General features: G+C 48.8%; 1 protein-coding gene across 1 annotated transcript in view; it reads left to right on the top strand.

Moving 5' to 3' along the window:
- Window positions 1-12,692: 12,692 nt before the first annotated feature.
- LOC149326696 (neprilysin-1-like) overlaps window positions 12,693-22,814 on the top strand; it is a 45,495-nt gene continuing 35,373 nt past the window's right edge. Inside the window, exons 1-4 of the mRNA XM_089562506.1 lie at window positions 12,693-12,925; window positions 15,520-15,654; window positions 17,120-17,360; window positions 21,954-22,208. Coding sequence (XP_089418632.1) covers window positions 12,693-12,925; window positions 15,520-15,654; window positions 17,120-17,360; window positions 21,954-22,208 — 864 coding nt within the window. The remainder of the gene's footprint in view (window positions 12,926-15,519; window positions 15,655-17,119; window positions 17,361-21,953; window positions 22,209-22,814) is intronic.

Here is a 22,814-nt window from a genome sequence, read left to right as displayed (position 1 = left end):
TTATCGTCATCTATTTCTGGAATTATATTACCACGCGCCTAACGTGCCGCGCGGCCTCCGCGCTGAATCGAGGACGACGACGTGAAACACGCACCAAACTCCCGCAAGAGGTCCTGGAGTTGCCTCTTTTCAGTGGGTGGAAGGCCTGGATTTATGTCTACGTTGGTGACCGCTTCGGCGTCAGCTCCAGGTGTGTCCTCCGCACAAGCAAAGCATTCGGCCACTTCCTGAACATGGTCGACGTAAGCGATGGCTGTGCCACGGAACAGATGTCGATGCTCATTGCAGAAGTTGGTGACAAGGACCTCTGTACAACCGTCATGAAGGGATCGAAGGCCCCGTGCCACCGCAACACCCTTAGTGAGTACGAGGGAGACATTAGGCTCGACAACCCGGAGTCCCCTATGTGGCTCGTCGCAGGTAACTCTAGCGAGAATGCTGGCACGTGGTGGCACCGTAACGTTATCGTCGGTGACTCGCAGGGCGGACCGAGAACCCTGGTGCGCAGGTTTTTCTGTAGCCATTGCGGTAGAAAACGTCACCAAGCGATTTGGGAGGTCTATTATAGCAGCGTGCTCGCGAAGAAAGTCGATGCCAAGGATGACATCGCGAGAACATTCGCGGAGAACGAGAAAAGTGGCAACGAATGTGCAGCCTCGAACCGTAACCCGGGCCGCACACATGCCGAGTGGTGCGACAAGATGTCCGCCTGCCGTGCGTATGTCGGGGCCGTCCCTGGGTGTCATCACTTTTTTCAGGGCCGCCGCAAGCCGTCCGCTAAGGATAGAGTAATCTGCGCCCGTATCGACCAACGCGCTGACCTCCTTTGTGTCGACGAGAACAGGGATATCCAAGGACACCCTGCCTTCAGCACGGCCCGTCGATGGCTGCTGTGGAGGACTCAGTCGGTGCGGCGGCGGAACCTGGTCGGCGACTGGGGTTGCGCTGTCGGAGCGATTCAAGCGGCGCGTTGGGGGAAACTCTTCGGCGATGCGGCGTTCGGCGTCGGGGCGATTCAGTTGCTGCGGCGGTGGAAGCTTTGCGTCGGAACGGCGTTCGGCGGCCTCGCCTCCAAAGGCCGCCGGAGCTTGTTTTCCCGACGAGGGCTCGAGGAACCACGTTGTCCTGAGGCGAAACGGGACCCAGAGGGCGAAGACCGGCGTGGAGAGGGCGATCGCGACTCGCGGCGCGGAGGAGACGGTGAACTACGCTGGCGGGTGACATACTCAGCGATGTCTTGAGGGCGCTCTCCAGGGCGTGGACGGGGGCTGTCAATAGAAAACCGCGTAGTCCCATTTCGCGATAGGGGCACCGCCGGTAGAGATGGCCGGCCTCACCACAGTGGTAGCAGAGCGGGCGTTGATCCGGAGTCCGCCAGAGGTCAGTCTTCCGCGGTGCCTGGCGCCGATCCGCCCAGTAAGGAGTCGGCCGGGCAGAGTGCACCGCGACCAATGGTGCGGTGTAAGGCGAAGGCCCAGGAGGTGGGGCCGCGCGGCGCACGACGTCCGCGTACGTGACTGGCTAGACAGGACTCGGGTACGGCGCGGGATCGTGTGGGGTCGGTTGCGGCGCCGACACAGCTGCAGCGTCTTGTGCCCTGAGTGCCTGCCGGACTTCCTCGCGGATGACGCTGGTGACGGAATCGACGCGAGGGGCAAAGGCGGCTTGAAGGTGCTGCAGCTCCTCGCGGACCACCGAACGGATAAGTTCGCGAAGGGAGTCCGGATTCGTCCTGGGTTCATGGTCGAACCGGTCCAACGTTGATAGAGTCAAAGTTTGACGCAGTTGCCGGTCGTACTGATGGGTCGTACTGATGGGACCCGCTACGCTGAAACAAAGGCCCTTGCTCGAGGTACTGCCGCCGAAGTTGCCCACTTCTTTATACACGACATCGTGCTTAGACACGGCGCCCCATCGCCCATCATTACTGACCGAGGCAAGGCGTTTACAGCCCGACTCCTACGAGACGTCTTAACGCTTAGCCATACTGCGCATCGACCAACAACCGCGTATCATCCCCAAACCAATGGTCTAACGGAACGGCTCAACAAAACATTGGCGGACATGATCTCTATGTACGTCCACGTTGAACACAAAACCTGGGATGAGGTCTTGCCGTACGTCACCTTCGCATATAATACCGCGACGAAGGAAACCACCCAGTTCACCCCGTTCCGTCTCGTGTATGGCAGAGAGGTCCGCATGATGCTAGACGCCATGCTGCCGTATGGCGACGCAGAGCTCCCCCCTGAAGCAGGCCACTTCGTGGAACAAGCAGAGCAGGCCCGTCAGCTGGCCCGCTTACACATCAAGGACCAACAATCCGCCGAGGCCCGACACTATAACCTTCAGCACAGGGACGTGCACTACGAGCCCGGGGACCACGTGTGGGTGTGGGCACCCGTGCGCCGCAAGGGATTATGCGAAAAGTTTATAAATAGGTATTTTGGCCCGTACAGAGTCCTGCGCCGCCTGAACAGCGTCAACTACGAAGTTGTCCCCCATGGAACTGTGATCTTCGGCCCTCAGCGTCAACGGCCTGAAATTGTGCATGTAGTGCGCTTAAAGCCGTACTTTTCGCGTGACTGAGCGCTGTGTTCACGCTGTGTTTCTTATCTTTATCCCCTTACCCCACGTGTGACCTTGACTCTCGCCGCATCTCATCTAGCTCACATTGTATACTTCACCTCACCCCTATTCTTCTTGTTTTTGCTCCTCCTCCTCTCACTGTACATACCCCATTCCACATCGAGACGATGTTTGCTTTCGCGGGGGGGAATAATGCCACGCGCCTAACGCGCCGCGCGGCCTCCGCGCTGAATTGAAGACGACGACGAAGCGGCGGTTCACTCTCGCGGCGCGCTTGTTCTGTTTGGTGTCGTGGAACCTGGCTCTATAATTAAAAGAAGGCTCCCAGTCTTGGGTTCTTCCCGGCGTCTACCTTCACGGCTCCTCTGGTCGTGACAATATGTTTGCATAGAATTGGGTGTGGGTAGACATCTGTTTGTAGACGCCTCCACGCCACCGCCTGTTGATTGTTCAGTGTTATGCTAGGCGGGGGAAAGTACCTGCGATGTTGTCTGTAATATTCTGTAACTTCCTGAGGAAATTAGTCGCCCTTCTCTCCCGTGATCTGCGAGCGGTGGACCGTCGTGTGCAGCTCGGTGGTAGAGATATCGAGCCACCTCGTGGGCCGCCTCGTTGCCACGGACAGATTCGTGTGCGGGGGTCAAGATTATATTGATTGTTCTATTCAATGTCGCTTGTCTTAAAATTTTGGCAGCGAGGGGAGAGACTCTCCCTCTACTAAAATTTTGGACTGCAGCTTTGCTGTCGCTTGTGACGTATTTAGCTTTGGAACCGACGAAATCTAGTGCTACTGCGACCTCCTCCGCCGTCTCATTGTTTGTCCCTAGGAAAGTTGCGGCCGTAATGAGGCTACCCGCTCCGTTCACTACCGCGACGGTCGTGTACTGACTATGTATATCACCCGCTGCGTCTACGTAGGCGACCTCCTCCTGAGGCTTGTCACCGTAGATGCGGTCTATCACCTGTGCCCGTTTTTGTCTTCTTTCCTTGTTTATTTCTGTGTGCATGTTCTTGGTGGAGGGGGGAATCCTGAGATTGCTGAGCGCAAAGGCCTCCCCCATGTCTCTCCAATTAACCCTGTCCTTTGTCAGTTGCCACCACTGTATCCCCGCAAACTTCTTGATCTCATCCGCCCAACTAACGTTCTGCCGTCCCCTACTACATTTGCTTTCTCTTGGAATCCACTCCGTTACCCTTAAGGACCAGTGGTTATCTTGCCTTCGCATTACATGCCCTGCCCAGGCCCATTTCTTCCTCTTCATTTCAACTAGGATGTCATTAACCCGCATTTGTTCCCTCACCCACTCCGCCCGCTTCCTATCTCTTAATGTTACACCTATCATTTTCCTTTCCATAGCTCGCTGCGTTGTCCTTAACTTAAGCTGTACCCTCTTTGTTAGCCTCCACGTTTATGCCCCATAGGTGAGTACCGGTAAGATACAGCTGTTGTATACTTTTCTCTTCAGGGATATTGGTAAGCTACCATTCATGATCTGAGAGAATCTGCCATATGCGCTTCACCCCATTCTTATTCTTCTAGTTATTTCCCTCTCATGATCCTGATCTGCGGTCACTACCTGCCGTAAGTAGACATATTTTCCTACTACTTCCAGCACCTCGCTACCAATGGCGAACTGCTGTTCCCTTGCTAGGCTGTTGAACATTACTTTGGTTTTCTGCATGTTAATTCTTAGCCCAACCGTTCTGCTCTGCCTGTCTAACTGATTGATCATGCTTTGCAGTTCTTGTCCTGAGTGGCTTAGCAAGGCAATGTTATCAGCGAATTGCAAATTACTCAGGTATTCTCCAATAACTCTTATCTCCAACTGCTCCCAACCATGACAACCATCAAAAAGCTTGAGAGCCACGTGATGCAGACCCTCATTCACATCAAACGTTTCTCGAGGAAAAGAGGCGGTCTTAAAGAAAAAAACCTACTTAGGCTCATGCAAGCTTTCATAATGAGTAGAGTCAGCTACGCCATGCCGTACCTAAATCGCAAAGCAGAAGAGAGGAACAAGATCGACGCACTCATAAGGAAGTGCGTCAAGAAAGCTCTAGGCCTGCCCATGTGCACATCCTCGGAAAAACTACTATCACTGGGCATACATAACACGCTTACAGAGCTCGCAGAAGCAGTCCATACATCACAGCTAGAGAGACTCAGCATAACACATGCGGGAAGAGCCACACTAGCCAAAGTCGGACTCAAAACAGATAGGGGAGCTAGACAGAGGGAGGATATCGACATGGAGATTAGGAGCAATCTCAGGATTCCCCCCTTCACCAAGAACATGCACACAGAAAAAAACAAGGAAAGAAGACATAAACGGGCACAGTTGATAGACCGCATCTACGGAGACAAGCCTCAGGAGGAGGTCGCCTACGTAGACGCAGCGGGTGATATACATAGTCATTACACGACCGTCGCGGTAGTGAACGGAGCGGGTAGCCTCATTACGGCCGCAACTTTCCTAGGGACAAACACTGAGACGGCGGAGGAGGTCGCAGTAGCACTAGATTTCGTCGGTTCCAAAGCTAAATACGTCACAAGCGACAGCAAAGCTGCAGTCCAAAATTTTAGTAGAGGGAGAGTATCTCCCCTCGCTGCCAAAATTTTAAGACAAGCGACATTGAATAGAACAATCAATATAATCTGGACCTCCGCGCACGAATCTGTCCGTGACAACGAGGCGGCCCACGAGGTGGCTCGAGATCTCTACCACCGAGCTGCACACGACGGTCCACCGCTCGCAGATCACGGGAGAGAAGGGCGACTAATTTCCTCAGGAAGTTACAGAATATTACAGACAACATCGCAGGTACTTTCCCCCGCCTAGCATAACGCTGAACAATCAAAAGGCGATGGCGTGAAGGCGTCTACAAACAGATGTCTACCCACACCCAATTCTATGCAAACATAAATTCCAGAAATAGAGGACGATAAATGCAAGAAGTGCGGAGCGAGAGGGTCCCTCGACCACATAATATGGGAGTGTAGCCAATCCCCAGGCAGGGCAAACAACATTAATAGTAGAGACGCCTGGGAGACCTTGCTCCGGAGCTCGGACCCTGAGCTTCAGCTCACCGCCGTCCGACTGGCTGAAGAGGCCGCCGGGATACAAGAGATCCTGGCCAGCATCTGACGCGACTACCCCATGCGGCCGTATCTCTCCTGATCCTCCTCCCTCAACTGAGGTTATAGGACAGGGGAGGTCTGGATGAGGTAGTCTCATTCTGTTGGACAATAAATGTTTTTCACTCACTCACTCAACTCGAGCACAGTGGCCACTTTTCCAATGAGTTTCAACTCGGCCTCAATAATTCACCAACACTAGCCCATCCTTGTCACAACAAAAATTCAACATGGCGTGTTGAGTCTGCTCATGAGAACTTCAACACTGTCTCAAGAAGCATTTTTGTAAGGGGTCAAATATGTGCATACTATGAACGACCGGTCGCTTTTCTTGCATCCTACTAGCGCAGAGGAAGTGACAGACCTATTAAAAAATATGAACAATTCTGCCAGCTGTGATATCGATGGCATCCAGATACGGCCCGTCAAGTACGCAGCCGATGTCACTGCACCGATTCTTGCGGATCTTTTTAACATGTTTTTGATTGCCGGAGTCTTTTCAGATAAAATGCAGATAGCGAAAGTTAGTGTCTTGTATAAAAAAAGGTGACAGGAACGACTTTGGCATTTACAGGCCTGTGTCCATTCTGCCGATTTTTTCAAAGGCGTTCGGAAAATCTTACATTTGAGGCTATCAGTATTCTTTGATGCTTGTAACTTGCTGACGCCATTCGAATATGGCTTTCGTAAAATAAATAAACAGAACTGGCACTCCTTGAGCAACAATAATACATTCTGCCTCAATTTGAGAATAAGGCATTTGTGGTTGGTGTGTTTGTAGATTTCTCGAAGGCTTTTGATCTTGTCAGCCCCAATATCTTGCTCCAAAAGCTTCAACAATATGGTGTACATGGACTTCCACTTCAACTACTTCGCCCATACCTCTCCCATCGACAACAAGTTGTTCGGATAGGCAACGAAACTTCTGAAATGAAGTCTCTAGATCGCGGAGTGCCACAGGGGAGCATTTTAGGGCCGTTGCTGTTCAATATATATCTCAACGATGTTGTTAATATATCCACGACTCCAAAATATGTAATATAAGCCTCCTCTTTTCAGGTTCCGATTTGCAAGAAATAGGTAAGTTATCCGATATTACATTGAAATCATTACATGACTGGGCCACTGTTAACTCCATTCGGGTTAATGAAAAGAAAACAAAAGCAGTAATCTTTCGAGCGAAAAATAAGTATGTGCCTCCAAACCTAAATATTCTGCTCAATAATCATACAATTCATATTGTCGAACAGTTTCAATGTCTTGGGGCGGTATTTTCATTCAATATGTCGAAGGATGGTCATATAAATCCATTATCACAAAAGCTAGCTCAGTTTACTGGAATTATAGGTCGCATGCGATCCCTACTACCTGTACAGGTGAAACTGTTATTATACAACGCACTGTTTTGCTCTCATCTTAACTACTGCCATTTGGTCTGGGGAACGGCCCCACGTTCTACCCTACAGACGATTCACCTACTGCAAAAGAAATACACACGTCATATACACAATGCCCCTTCTGCAGCTCCCAGTGCGGACCTTTTCCCTGCTTCAAAAATAATTAAAATCTTCAACCTTTGTAAATATCGGTTCATCTTCAGAGTTAAAAGAGAAACAAGAAACAATATCGACTACTTGCATAGGATCGCCAAAATGCAGGCAAGAGACTGCGCTTATAAAACAAGGCATAAAGAAACCTGGCTTGTGCCCACTCCTCGCCTAAAATTGTTCATCATCATCATCATTTATTTTACCCTTAAAGGCCTCTGTTGAGGCATTACATAAGGGGGAGGGGGGGACAAAGCAAATGCAACTTAGAATAATACGTTAATACAACAAAACAATGCAATACAATAAAATGAAAAACGATACATCACAATACAACGTTGGTCAATAATGAAGGGCGCAAGGCTGAATTAGGCGGTAACAACAACAACAACAACAAGAAAAAGAATAAGTGTAACTGGGTGAAGTTTGAGCAGTGTCTTTTATTCAGTACAGTGATTAATTAATGCTTGTCGAAATTTAGTAGCGTCGCGCTCGTTAACAAAGTAGTCGGGTAGCAGGTTCCAATTTTCTATTGCAGTTGGAAGAAAAGATTTATTAAATGCCAAGGTCGATCCATGTATACGTTGAATGCTCAGGAGGTTAAACAGGCGGCGCGATGTTCTGATGGGAGCTAGTAATAATGTGTCACGAGGATCAGGAAAATTGTAATATAACTTATGAAAGAGGCAGAGTCGTGCGATTTTCCGTCGGAGCTCTAGTGGCGGGATGTTAAGTGAAGATTTAATACTGGTGATACTGCTGTGTCTATTGTAATTTGAGGATATAAAACGGGCTGCTCGGTTTTGAACGGCTTCTAAGGTGTTAATTAAGTATGCTTGGTGAGGATTCCATATAGCCGCTGCATAATCAAGTATGGTACGGGTGAATGTTTCGTATGCTAATTTTCGAACAGAAGGAGGGGCTAGGTACAGGGATCTTCGGATGAGGCCAAGTGAATTTGATGCTCTAGATGCTAGATATAAGATGTGTTCCGACCAGGTTAATTTGCTGGATATAGTGATTCCAAGGTACCGATATGATTGGACTTGGGTTACCGTGTTTGACAGGAGTGAATATGCAGATCTGATGTTGGAACGTTTTCGCGATACTTGCATGAATTGGCACTTTGAGACATTCAGCTGCATAAGCCAGTCGGAAAATAAGGGCTCTGTTATCTGCTTCCATCTTTACTAAAGGAGTATGAATTGAATGACATGGATTTATTTTCGTGCACGTATGCACGTAGCTGCGTTTATTTCACGTTTTGCGTTTATTTCACAGCTTCGGGCGCTGTACGAACACATTGTAACATAATATTTTGAGCATTGCTACCTACCTCAGAACTCCATGAATGCTGTAACATATCCATGAATACATAAAATGTTTTGTTTTATTTCATTTGTTATACTTGAATGTTTTCCTGATCAGCGTGTATTTCTGCGTTTATTTGCTTTTTTTGGTGTTTTACTCTGTTTGCAATATTATTTAAATATGATTGTTCTCGCTTCCAGTTACCATTGATGACTGACATTATTTTGTATGCTGTACTGTACACGTCCTGGTAACGGATTTGTGTGTCCTGGTAACGGATGCTGCCGCTGTGCCAAAATGGTGCTGCGGGCCAGTCAAGCTGTCAATGGGCAGCTTTTTCTTGCAGCTCCCCTCCATCTGGAAATTTCTAGGTGGCAAAATAAACTGATTTGATTTGATTTGACTTAGGGCCCGTCCCTGTTTTGCGTTCACAATGCTCTTCAACGAGAAAAATGTTTTTCCATCATCACCTGAGTACACTGTTGCATGTGGTGCCGGAGAAGCCGGCGCATGTGATCCCCGTAAGCATGCAGCGCGTTGCACTGTCCACTGCTGATGATATGCGTCTTTTTTGTTGTTTTTTTTGCGCTGTGAATATAAATTCGTGGAGACTTCTCTGGTTTTCTGTTTTACAGGCAGGGCTTTCCTTTTGTTGTCTGCTTCAGTATTTCATCCTGCTATAAACCTTTTCAAAAAGAGGACGAAGTGCGCCGCCATATTGGCCGCACAGCCGTAGTCATAGCAGTAGAAAACGTTAAGGACTAAGCTCTCCTGCGCTCTCCAGAGAGCCTAAAAATCTGGTTACTCTGGTAGTCCAGTGACCTGACAGTTCTAAAAATAGTAAATGTCTACAGCTGGCGTATTAAGCCTGTATTGCTCAGCGAATAAGACGTCGACACCAGCACGTACGACCGTTCACTCGTACAGGAAGAAGAGGAAGCCAGGATTGCCATCGGTCCGGCGTTCCGGCAGCTGGATTCACGATGCAAACATTTTACGTAAGTCGTTTGTCCAGTGGTTTGCAAAGCTTAATCTGGTACACCTAAATACCCTGCAAAGATCTTAATCTATCACGTGTGCTATTGTTTTTGTGCTTTTACCCTCCTTCGTACCAAGCTCTCAAAACGGGGAAAGCGCTCTGCGATTCAGAGCCAACTTTTGTCGCTAGGCCTATTTTCACATCAGCAGCTGCACGCGGCAGCGCGTGTAGGAACCAAAAAATTGGCTGTGGCTTAGCTAAGGTTAAGCCTGGATAAGCGAAAAGCTCTGGCTGCTTTTCAGCCAACTCCCAAGCTACCACTTCTGGATCGGTGTTTCTGCGCCGTCCGACTGTTGCTTTTTCTTCTCCTTCCACGGCGATCGAGTGTCCGCGCCTGTTCTATGGGCAAGCGCGCCTTATATACCCCTCCTTTCAAATGTGCTTTGCGCACGGCTGCGGCGAAACGTCAAATGGTGGTGAGGATGGCCTCCTCTCCTATGGCTGCCGCCGCTCACGCGTTCTCGCAACGCCTTGCGAAAGAACGTTCTCCTCTTGGGACGGCGGCGGCGACCGCGCGGCAGCGGCGAAGGGTAAAACGGTGGCGAGGAGGAGAAGCGGCGACGCTCCGACGACGGAGCAGCGCGCGGCGGCGACGACGGCTGCGGCAGAAGCAGACACCTGCGCTCCGCGTGACGTCACTCGGTTTCGCGCATGCGCAGCTGTGGCTAAAATTGATCACGGCGCACGCCAGACCCGGTGTTGACGAGCCTAGTGAAGCTTTTCGCTTCAAAACTCAAATGTGCCCGCAATCAATGGGAATGCTTCTGCTCTTGGTCATGACAAACGCGTGAAGGGGTCCGAGTTAACTTTTTTTTCAGTTGTTTTTGCTCCAGAAAGCACACGGGCGTCCAACACTGCTCGGCTGCACTGAAACGAGGACGTTGCTGCAGGCAAAAGAGTCGGGTGGGCCGAAGACTTTAGGAACTTGCAGGCAGCACTGTGGGCGCGGCTGGTTCAGGAAAGTGATAATTGAAGTTCCGCCAGAGAAACTGTTTCCTTCATTGCGCGTAATTAGGCCGAAGATGATGACTACAGCAACAACGATGCCATAGTATCCTTGCATTCTGCGTCCTAGTATACAAAGGAGAGAGAGAAAAAACTTTATTTACGCAGGAATTCGGGACACGCCCCAGGGTCCCCGCACAACCCCACTGCACTCAAGTGTTTATGTTCCTGAGGTCCATAACAGTCCCACGTTGGTACGCTTCATCGCGTAGCAAACTTCAGTTGTTGTTCATGGTATATTTGGCAGCGTGCATCACTAAATTAGAAGCGTTGCCAACAACAGGCACACACTTTAAGCGCCGCAGCTTTGTGCACGTACTGCATTGCGAGGACTACTTTTGGCCTCCTCTGTCGGCATCCGCGCGCTTAGTTAAAAAAAGTATATACACCTAACTTTTGGGTTCGTCTTTTCTCGTTTGTAATAATTCGTGACCCATTATTATAGATGAATGAGTACGTGGTATTCACCTACGATAGCTAAATATTTTATAATCGAATAACTTTATCGCGCTCTTTGGGTTTCAACAGCCGAACAATTATTGTGCCGTCAAAGTGTGGTTATATGTCTTGTGAGGCATGAAAAAACTGCAATATAATCGCTGATTCTAGATTCGTTGTCATTCCGGTTCCTGAGCAAGGCTAGCTTCAGTACCGGGGTCAATTAAAACGATGAAGCATCGATTATATCATTGGAAAGATGGGATGCGCACACGGAACAATCACCGGAAAGAAGACGGACGGGACGATGTTGCGCCCATCCCGTCTTCTTTCTTGTGATTTTTCCGTGTGCGCATTCCATCTTTCTAATGCAATATGAACCAACTTGCCCAACATCGCATCCCGCTGAATCGATTATATCGTCGTTTTTCCATGCCTCATGTATCACAAAACCACGCTTTGACGTCTTAGCCATCGTTCGGCTGTTGATGCCGAGACGGAAACAGGATGACAGAAAAATCTGATAATAATTTATTTAGCTGTCGTAGGTGAATACCACTTGGTGATTCAAGCAGAGAAATCTCTTCCACATCGTTGTAGAGAAGAAAACATGCCACCAAATTAGGTGTCTACACTCGTTGAGCAGGTACAAGAAAATATGATTTATACAACCTGTCACCCATAAAGAGCAACACGTCTGCAAAAAGCAATTATGCCGCGATTGCTCAGTGGTTATGGTGCTCGGCTGCTGACCCGAAAGACGCGGGTTCGATCCCGGCCGCGGCGGTTGAATTTCTTTGGAGGAGAAATTCTAGAGACCCGTGTACTGTGCGATGTCAGTGCACGTTAAAGAACTCCAGGGGGTCGAAATTTCCGCAGCCCTCCACTACGGCGTCTCTCATAGCCTTAGTCGCTTTGGGACAGTAAACCCCATAAACCAGCCAACCAACGAATTATGATGAAAAAGGGGGCGCAGACAGAACGGAGACAAGGAAGGAATACAACAGGACGAGCGCCTTGTCTCCGTTCTGTTTGCGCCCCCTTTTTCAACATGAACAGCTTCCAACTCGCCCAACTTTCCATTCTGCAAAATGCAAGTACTACCCAAGATAGCAACATCTTTGGCGCTCACTTAACCTCCTGACTACTACTTCACCGTGTGACCGCAGCAGACGTGCGCTTCCAGCACGATTTATTTCTTCCACGTTCACTCAAACGACGATGACCCCAACTGCACATTTCTGAATTCTCTGAAAAGGGTTGTTAAGCTGGGCACATTCCATCTCTGCAATGACTGCACAAAGCTACGGCTTGAGCCAAGGTAACGTCGTCAGTCAGTATTTTTCGCTAGGCTATACAGCTCAATGTAACATTAAGTTGCAGGCGACAGAGCGCCATAAGACACGATTCATGAGTGTAGGCGTGCATCATGTTTTAGTAGAAGCGAAGCTAAGGAAACTACCTCAAGCGAGCCTTCTCCCTAATTGACCGGCAGGCGGGCCTCCAGCTGAACAACGATCTGCGCAACCTTTCCAAGGAGTCAGGCTCAGAGTCGTTCCTGGCGCGCTTCCGGTTCCGGGCGGTGGCCTGCTTCCTGGTGTGCGCCGTGGTCGCCGGCGTGGCCGCCATGACGCTGGTGCTAGTGGTGCTGCCGCGGAGCCGGCGCGACGGCCTCAGGGCACGCGCTCTGCTCTGCGTACGCGACGAGTGCTTCCTGGGCGCCAGCGTCATGAGCCGCGCGCTGGACCGCAGCCGGGACCCCTGCGACGACTTCTACGCTTACACGTGCGGACGCTGGAGATCCACCGCGCCCGGGGCGCGCTCCACCGTCGACGACGTGCGCCTCAGGACGCTCTCCAGGTTAGCTTTCCAGACTGGTAATCAACCGGTAGTCGCGAAGGCATTTTTCTTTTTTATTTAATATGATGCGAAGATAGCAGTAAATACCAATTGTGATGAGGATTCGTCTGCGCCCGGGTAATTTATTTCTACTCACGTGCAGCTCCGCTTTTGGCATCAACAGCCGAAAGGTGGTTACGAAGGCGCAAGTCTGTTTCCTACATGAAACCTGCTAATTAACTGTCTCTCATTCATACTTAAAGGGCAGGCTACAGTAAGAGTCCAAGCGAATTACGTAGCAGCAATTATGTCTCAGTTCTTGTGTGCCTCAAGTCATGTCAAACTGACTTGTGCTGGCACAGTTAATGTTTATCTCCTCATACCCAAACTGAAACTTCAAAGGCGAGTTCCACGTGATGATTCATGTTAACTAGCGTCTTAGTTATCACTACAAAGCCAAATAACACTGCACAACACAAAATGCGCAACACAATCCTGCGTACACAAAATGCGCACACATTCCGACAGTGACGACCAAGCATTCACAGGTACTGCTCACCGTAAACAATTTAATTGGTTAACAAATTATGGTATCCTATCTAGTCATCTAGGACGTGGCAGCATACGCATAAAATGAAAAACGAGCGCACGCGTAACGCCAAATAAATACAAAGTTATAGACGTGTGCTTGTTCCTTTCCGATTTATACACATATATTTTCTGTAATTAAATGCATATTCATACACAGGGGGTCTATAACCGGCTCCTCGTCGCTCCGAGCACCTCATTACACTGGAGCGGAAAAAGGCGGTTACCTCGTTAATGATTTCTAAGTTAACAAAAGATCAGTAAAACAGCGAGTTGAGCGAGCTGGCACATGAAGAAAACAGCGCAGCAACAGGGACACGAGAGAAGAAGACGGGACAGGCGCTGTCCCGTCTTCTTCCCTCTTGTCCCTCTGGCTGCGCTGCTTTCTTCAAATAACGAAACATGGAGCGCTCTGATTGCAGCTAGGAACACTTTATAGGAGGAGCGTCCTAAAATTTGGTTCCTAACATTCCTTGATGCTTTCAAGAGGTCTCGAGATCACTTGCAAATACCCATACCGCTGCGATAAAGCAGCGTACACTGGCAAGGCAAGAAATTTCAAGAATCGTGTAATACAACATGAAAATGGCGTCACTAAAACAGCGCACCAATGTTTTGGCAGAACTTCACGAAAATGAGGGCCCCATCGAATGGAACGCCGTTGCAATCATAGCCAACGCGAAAGCATCATCTTCAGGCTTACTCTTGACTGGTTTCACACGGAAGCAAGAAAGCATTTTCTTTGCCGCACACGTCGCACATGTAAATGCGTTCGTTCTGTCATTTGTTGCAAATATGAACAAGGGTTTCGTATTGATTCTGGAATATCACCTGGAGCCGTACTTTGTAACGATTCACTTCGTTTTAATTTCACGCGGTCGTGACCTCTATCGTTACGAAAGCGGGAAGCCAAACAATCCCAGACGCACCTCGTCTGGCCGCACCTCTGCCGCTATACAGCCCGCCGCATTCAGTTATCCAGCCCGTCCGAGTCACAAGTGCTTGCTTCGACACTTCGTCGCACAACCACAGGCCACTTGTTTTCCACCGGTGGGATTAGCGCCGATAAATTCAGTGAGCCAAGTCAAACGCTCCCGTCCTCCTCCGTCGTTCGTCGGCGCGCGCCTGCAAATGCGACACGGGCTCCGTGTATGTGAGGGGCATCACGGGAATGTTTCTCCCACTACAGGTAGCGTCAAATGCTTCAGAATCTTCATGAAATGCTGTCCCATGCTTGCACCCCACACTTCCTGTATGTGTGGCCTCTTTTTGCTTAACCATAACATCTGGCGATAAGTGTCAGTGAAGTATATATTCGGTCGCGCGTCAGAAATTACTGTAACAAAGGTGATCCTCTGTGTCTAAAAATAGAATAGACAATATTGTTTATTGCACTCCACTGCATAGCCCTATTCTCTACGTAGCAGGAGTGGCGTGCATGAATACTACGTACACGCAAGAAAATGAAGATAGCTTATCATCCGGGAAACTAACAAACTGAGGAAATGCAATGTTACGAATTAACTTTGTGTTATCAGTACACCAAATAACCACTACATATATAAAAAATAGTGCAAACACAAAAAAATCAATTCGTCATGCTGGCAACAAAATAGATAATCTTTCAGTGGGTGATCGAAGTGCCAGGATTCAACAGCGCATTCAGGAAGAGAATTGAAGTCATGCTGTCCATGGGTATGAACGGCGCATAAATTATTTTGTTTTTGCGAACGTTGGCTCTTGCGAGGCGTTTCGGTAATGAAATATTTACGTCGTGTTTAGAACTTTCAGGCGCGGCTGAGAACTGAAGTTTAGTGAGTAGCCTAAATTTTTATATAAAAAGTAAGCTGGTCATCGTCCTTCGAATTCTGGGGGCTGTATTGTTGGCAATCATGAGGTTACATCATAATCATGAGGTTAGCAGGAAAGTTTGTTTTTATATATTTGCAAAAGGTGAACATCATCGCTTTTCTCTGCATCTGCTCGAGCCCGCAGTATCTCTGTAGAATCTGAAGCCTCCCCTGCAGAGCGGCACTCCTCCTGGACCAGCAGTACGGCAAGGACTTCATCGGTCGAGCTGCGACGCTCTACAGGAGCTGCCTGGAAGCCATACGTGGACACCAGGACCACACGGCCAAACTGAGAGCGTTCTTGCAAGGAAGGTAGGCAGAGTCCACACTTAACCGCGGTCTCACGACGTCTGTTTCTGGGCGGCGACGTGTAGGACTCTCCAGATCGGTAGATTACTGTCTTCAGAAAACAGCGGGCAGTTGAGTGTTAGACATAACTTCACCAGCGAAAGAACGAGACACGAGGAGAAGAAGAGCACAGGACAACGCTGGTTGTCCTGTGCAAGATTGATAGACACATTATCTGTATTTTGTTGTTTGCCAGTGTTGGAGCGTGTATCCACTCCTCGGTGATCTGCCACTTATGTATTTGTCTGTTTTGTTTAGTGTGTCTGATACGCATGCGTCTTCTGGTGACCTAGGTTGGCAGTTTCTCGATTAAACTTCAGTCGTTTTCCAGCGTTGTCCTGTGTTCTTCTTCTCATCGTGTCTCGTTCCTTCGCTGGTGAAGTTATGTCTGATGTACACCAACTAGCCCACATGGGTAGCTTGTTACAGTTGAGGGTTACATTGGATGTAGCACCGCAAACCACTTCTCAGTCCCTGTGCGCATCCCTTGATGCAGGGGGTGTGAAGAGCGCATCGACACGCAAGATATCCGCACGCCGGAGAGGAAATCATTTGTGTTTTTCCGATAAAATTCAACACCTCTCTATATATATCCCACATCTCCGAAGCTGCGTAATGGCGGAGCTACCATCACCAATTCCACGACTGTCGTGCGAAGAATAAAGATGTTTGATGTGAATAGACGCCCTGATTGCGCTGACAAACGCATCGGGACATTACAGCTGGCTGGGGCATGAAACACACCCTAGTATGAGTGAGGGATATTTTCATGACACCTGATTTTTGACATTTACTGCAATCTCAGTGCCCGAACCTGGCCAGCGCGTTTTGCCTTCGCCTCTTTGCTTTAAGCGCAACCTTACGTGGGGTCCGGCGATACTAACGCCACATTTTGGCCTTCAAGATTGTGTATATCAAGCCCTGTTGTAAGAGACTTGGGCAGAATGTAGCATTTAGGCAGCGGTGTGAAAATAATTTTTCTACTACAATGACCGAAGCAGCTCTAAAATCTGAAAGTGTGATGCTTTAGGAGGCCTACACAAGTGCTACAAAGCCCGGGCCGAACTATAATATGCATTTGTGCTTGTGTGGGCTTCTGCGGGCTTCTCCGGGCTACATCATGTTCTAAGAAATGACAGCGTTAAATCCTATGACATGGAAAGCGAACAGCGTTGGTTAGGTTACTCACAAGAATTATTGGTATCCCAAATGAAGTCAGGAAGAGGCAGTGAACAAGAAATATATTCAAATAGAGCGTAAAGACGTAAAGGTTCATTAAGTTTGCAGAGTGTATGACTGAGTCATTTGTGAGGATAGGATGGCCGAATCTTAAGCAGGGAGCGGCCACATTGCATATCAGTAATACAAGACTTGGTACTGGACTGAAACTAGCTGATGGTGAGGATAAAGCCCATCTCCACCGTGCCAGGGGCTTGTTCTGGCCTCGCCCCACGCCGGCCAACACTACCATGGACCCGCTTCAAATCCTTGTCGACCTGTCCCTCAACTGGCGCCTGGACCTCTGGTTTCATCTGGCCATAGTGGCACAGACATCCGGTGGAAAATCACTGCACGTGCGGCTCCAACCGGGCATGGTGAACCAGGACTGGGCGCGCTTCCTCTGGCTGGTGCACCACGACGGTCAGATGACGCACCTGGCGTACCAGCAGGTGAGCGGTGGCCCTCGGTCTCTTTTTGAGGAAGGGTTAAATTGGGCGGTGCTCTGGATATCTGATCATGAGACACGTCAAACTAAAGCACGAATCAGCCACTCCGCGATGCTAAAACGCCACTGTACTGACATTTAGATCCACTGTAAGAAGTAACAGTGTTTCAAATTTATCCAGGCTCCATGGCCTACCTATTAGCCTACAGGGTTGGTGTCGTTCATAACAATCGATTTCTGGTTCTTTGCAGAAAAAAAAAAACAAGGCCAATTGTGAATATGACAAACGCGGTGGTGGCTCACGATGGCGTTTTGACTCGGCTGCTGAGCCCAAAGTCGCGCGATTGATTCCCGGCCGTGGCAGCCGCATTTGGATGCAGGTGAAATGCAAACACTTTGGGGACGCTTAAGCTTCGCATTTAAGATTGGAACACGACAACTTTACCGGACCGCCACCAGTAGTCGGTAGCCGCAGACGAACGGGATTGCAGCGTCCCTCAGCAGACTCCGCGACGGATGGAAACTTTCTGTCAGTCCTTATGTCAGTGTGGTATAGCATCGCCACGTTGCGGTGGCCCAGAGGACCTCTCTCTTTCCACGATTAGTGACGCCCCAACCACACCTTACACATCGATACATCACACATACACATACGAGGTCTGTTAGAAAAGTATCCGACTTTATTTTTTTTTTGCGAATACCTGATGGATATGAGACAAGCGCGCTTTCATCAGGCGACCTTGAACCTTCATGCGCATGCATGAATTTTTTCCCGCCTGCCGACAGCGTCAGTCGTTGGGAAGCAGCGTTTGAGTGAGGCAGTGTGCAGTGCTCTCGTCGGTTTTTTATTGCAAGGAAAATGGCGGAGTGAAAGGAGCAGCGCTACTGCAACAAATTTTGCCATAAACTTGGCGACAGCCGAGTGGAAACCATTCGAAATATTCAGACGCTTTCGGTGAAGATGCTATGAGCAGCACACAGTTTAAGCAATGTTACAATTGTTTTAAAGATGGCCGCACATCGGTGGAGAACGAGCCACGCTCCAATCGGCCATCAACATGCCAAAATGACCATGTCATTGCCGAACTGAACGCTATGGTGATGCGGGACTGTCGCGTGACTATCCGAGAAATTGAGGAAGAGGTGGACATGAGCAATTTCTCCGCATATTCCCTTATCACCGAAGATTTGGCCATGGAGAGAGTTGCGGCGAAATTCGTGCCGAAGCTGCTCACGGTGGAGCAAAAGCAGCTTCGTGTTGAAGTCTCACAAGACATGCTGGATTCCGCAAACAGTGACCCCGACTTCATAAACATCATAATCACTAGTGACGAGTCTTGGGTGTACAGGTACGACCCGGAAACCAGATCCCAGTCGTCAGAGTGGAAGCATTCCACGTCACCAAGACTTAAGAAGGCCCGCCAATTGCGCAGCAATGTGAAAGTGATGCTGACTGCTTTCTTTGACACCCTCTGTGTGGCATACCACGAGTACGCACTCTACAGGGTCAAACAATGACCAAAGAGTACTACAGGGATGTCCTCCGTTCCCTACGTGATGCTGTGAGGCGCAAGAACCCGGATCTGAGGTCAACAGGAAATTGGCGCACCCATCGCGCCAATGCTCCTGCACATTCCTCGCACTCGAATCAGATTTTTTTGGTGAAAAACCAGACTCCTGTAGTTAAACAGACTCCTTACTGTCCTGATATGGCCCCTGCAATTTCTGGCTGGTTCCTTTTCGGAACACTTCCCACAATGGCAGCACCGCTGGGAGAAGTGTATGGAGTCCCAAGTAGACAACTTTAAAGATGACTAGGTTTTCAACGCTCCAGTTATGCAAGTTTTTTTCAACGGCCAAAGGTCGGATACTTTTCTAACAGACCTCGTACATCAAACCATTCAAGTACAATAATAAAAATCGATTTAATCAAAAAGGGTTGAAATGCGGGCCAGTTGGTACATTGTAAAAGGAAAAAAACCAGTCACACAAGACGAGGGACAAGAGGAGCGTACACACCACAACTCAGTTGATAGTCCAGTCGTTGTGGCGTGTACACGCCTCTTGTCCCTCGTCTTGTGTGACCGTATTTGTTTTCCTTCTGCGATTTAATCTGGTTGAATTGCCTAATCACTGATCCCGCTGATGACACTAACGCCTTTTTTTCTGGTGCGAATATTGTAGATATTGAGAGGCAGGCGAATGTCTGGCTGTGTAACCTATCGGTGTGGCTTGACGTAAATAAACTAGCCCTAAACACGAACAAAACAAAATATATTGTATTTCGACCAAAAAATAAATGTATGTCAGACATTCTTCTGCGCTTCGGCAATGAGCAAATTGAACGCGTTGCATCACATAAATTTCTAGGTGTAATCTTTCAGGAACACCTAAACTGGTCTACACATATCTCAAAAGTTCGAACAGATATATCAAGAACGATTGGGCTCACCCATAAACTAAAGGATTTGCTACCACCATGGTTAAAAAAGCAATTGTATTATGCTCTAATACACTCCCGTCTGCACTACTGTCTTCTTGTATGGGGTACGACCACAAAAACAAATTTAGAGAACCTACATGTACTACAAAAACATTTTCTGCGCCAAATAGAAAATGTCCCACGCCGAACTCATTCAGCACCGTTATTCCAAAAACACCGAATCCTGACTATCACAAACATCCTATGTAAAAAACTAGCACTAGCTATATACACTCAAATCAAACAGAATGCATCATCGTTCACTGAGAAATGTCTTCATAAAGAACACATGTACAATCTCCGGCATACCATTTATAACAGAGACAGGATTCGTACAAACTACGGAACACAAAAGTTAACATATCAGATTCCTGACTTATTGAATAAGCACGCCATGGTTATGAATATCATTACTGACAGTTCTTCAGCTCTAGCCTTTAAAAGAAACATTAACACATTTTTTTTGAGCACACAATTTTGACTATTTCCTTTTTTTTTCTGGGTTCCAAGTAGACACCAGATGGTTTTTGTTGTGAATGTTTTATTGTTCCCGCTTGTTTATTTTCTCTGCCTATTACTACATGCGATTTATTTTGGCTGTTTGTTTCCTCGCAGTATGAATTAGCCCTGTATGCTATGCTGTATTAATGTGTTCCTTTTATGTTGATCGAAACTTTGTTTAACGATCTGATTGTACCTGCTGTTGAGTGATGTGTTTGGGAAGGGGGGAAGGGGGCCGACACTGAGTCAGGCATTAATTTGCCTTTATGTCTGCCTCCTAGGCACCTATTACTGCTGCCTGAATAAAATGACTTTGACTTTGACTTTGACTCAGTAGCAAAGTCATAATTAACTGTACACGCATCGGTACATGTCCTTAAGACACCATGCAAAGACCGCAACGCATTCACCACGTCTACATCTATCCCGCTTAAGCCGAGTGGTTGTGGCCTATGGGTGTAGTGCCCGTCTCAGGTTCCAATGGCTCTTAAGTACGAATCCCCCCTATGCTCCGCAATTTGCTTTACATTGCTCATATAAACGTTTGCTACCCGAGCTCGCTAACACAAGAGTGTGATTGCACGGGTATTTTTGAATCACCCGCGCGACGTCATGTGGTTGTCACGTCACGAACCAGTCGGTAGGGCTTAATTTTTTGGCCACGCCGGTCAACGCCGACACCGGTTTTTCTCCGACACGGGACCTTTAACGCTAGCGCATTAGAAAGGCACCCGTGCTGCGCCATTTAAGCAAGTGAAAAACCAGTGGGAAGGACGCGTGCACAAGCAGAAGTACACAGAACAACGTTCATGTGGTCCAGCGTTGTCCTCTGTACTTCTCCTGCTTGTGAACGCGTCCTTCCCGCTGGTTTTCCACTTACCATTCACCAACTGAACCAACAAGCTACGCGCCGCCGCGGTGGCTCAGTGGTTATGGTGCTCGGCTGCTGACCCGAAAGACGCGGGTTCGACCCCGGCCGCGGCGGATGAATTTCTTTGGAGGAGAAATTCTAGAGGCCCGTGTACTGTGCGAAGTCAGTGCGCGTTAAAGAACCCCAGGTGGTCGAAATTTCCGGAGCCCTTCACTACGGCGTCTCTCATAGCCTAAGTCGCTTTGGGGCGTTAAACCCCATAAATCAAACCAAACCAACAAGCTACGCTTCTTCAATACTGCTCCATTTAAGCACACTTTAAAGAACATTAGGTAGTTTAGGTTAGACCGCAGCCATTCACTATTGGCATGCTCATAGGCCGTGTGCCGTTCCGGCACGTTAAACCCTCTATACCATACCATACCATACCATGTCATGCCGTACCTTACCACGTGGCTATGCAAGTACCGCAATAAGCGCAAGATGGTGGAAGGATACAGAGCACTTCAGTCTGTATTGTCATCTATAACGCTGCTTCACAATGTAATTACCTCTACGCTGTTTCCTTTTACTGCTAAGCACTGAGCTAGTCTGAGATCGCAGAAATGTGGCGGCTGGCATCAAGACGATCAAGACAGCATTACTTTGAGCCTCTCAGCAGAACAGATTGGCAAAGATCATCCATGGCACACGGCCTGAGCTTCAACTGCGTCTGTAACCGTGCTCACATGCGCCGCTCGCAGGAAACCGCCAAACTATTCGTCATCGACGGCTCCGAGACTATGGCAGCGGACGTGATGGAACAGCTGTCGTCGCTTGAGCTCCGGGTCGCCCAAGAGCTCTCCACCGGCAACCTGACGGCGCACTGGTCGGCGGCTCGGAGCCGCAGCGGCAATCGGCCGTGCGACTCGGTCACGTGGCAGAACGTCGACTGCCTGACGCCTGGTGTGCAGCCTACGCGGTGGCTGTTGGCTCTCTCGCGACACGTCGACCCAGCGGTACGTGCCGCTCTCGCATTGAAGCTTGCCTGCACCGGTACCGTAACGCATTGTAATCAAGATGTCGCTATCCTCAGGAAAACAGACCTTTTGTAAGCTAAAAAAGGTAAAAAAGAATAATCGCAAGTATCGACACCACCAGCACCGTTCACTTCCGAGCTGTGATCCCCGAGTCCATTTCAATCGACGCTACGAACCTGAACGGAATTTTGGAAAAGATGTAAGATTATAGGAAAACTTTTCCGCAATGAATGAGTTACTGAAACAATATCCCCTTTAACGCGATACTCACCGTTACGCAGAAAATCCGGTGGCGGCGGCGTTGTAAGCGCAAAATAGTGTGGCGTAGGGTGGCCATTCTCTGGGGAAGCAACCCAGGTGGGGCGCCTGGGTCGCATGAACTTGTTGCCTCACCACATCGGGTTGTGAGCAAACTGACCACCGTGGCAGATGCACGCGACCTTCTGTCAAGCCTCTTCCTGGTTGGCGGAAAGACTCTCGGGAAAGCTGGAGAAAACGGCTGCACGTTCCCCTCAGGGGCACCAGGAAGAGACACGAAAGAAGGTGACGTGCATTCCTTACCTGCATGGTGTCTCCCATTGTCTA

This window comes from Amblyomma mixtum, chromosome 10, assembly GCF_055824585.1.
Source record: "Amblyomma mixtum isolate Tamu chromosome 10, ASM5582458v1, whole genome shotgun sequence".
Classification (NCBI taxonomy): domain Eukaryota; kingdom Metazoa; phylum Arthropoda; class Arachnida; order Ixodida; family Ixodidae; genus Amblyomma; species Amblyomma mixtum.
The sequence above is the reverse complement of the archived record's forward strand: the minus strand, read 5'-3'. Positions and strand labels throughout refer to the sequence as shown.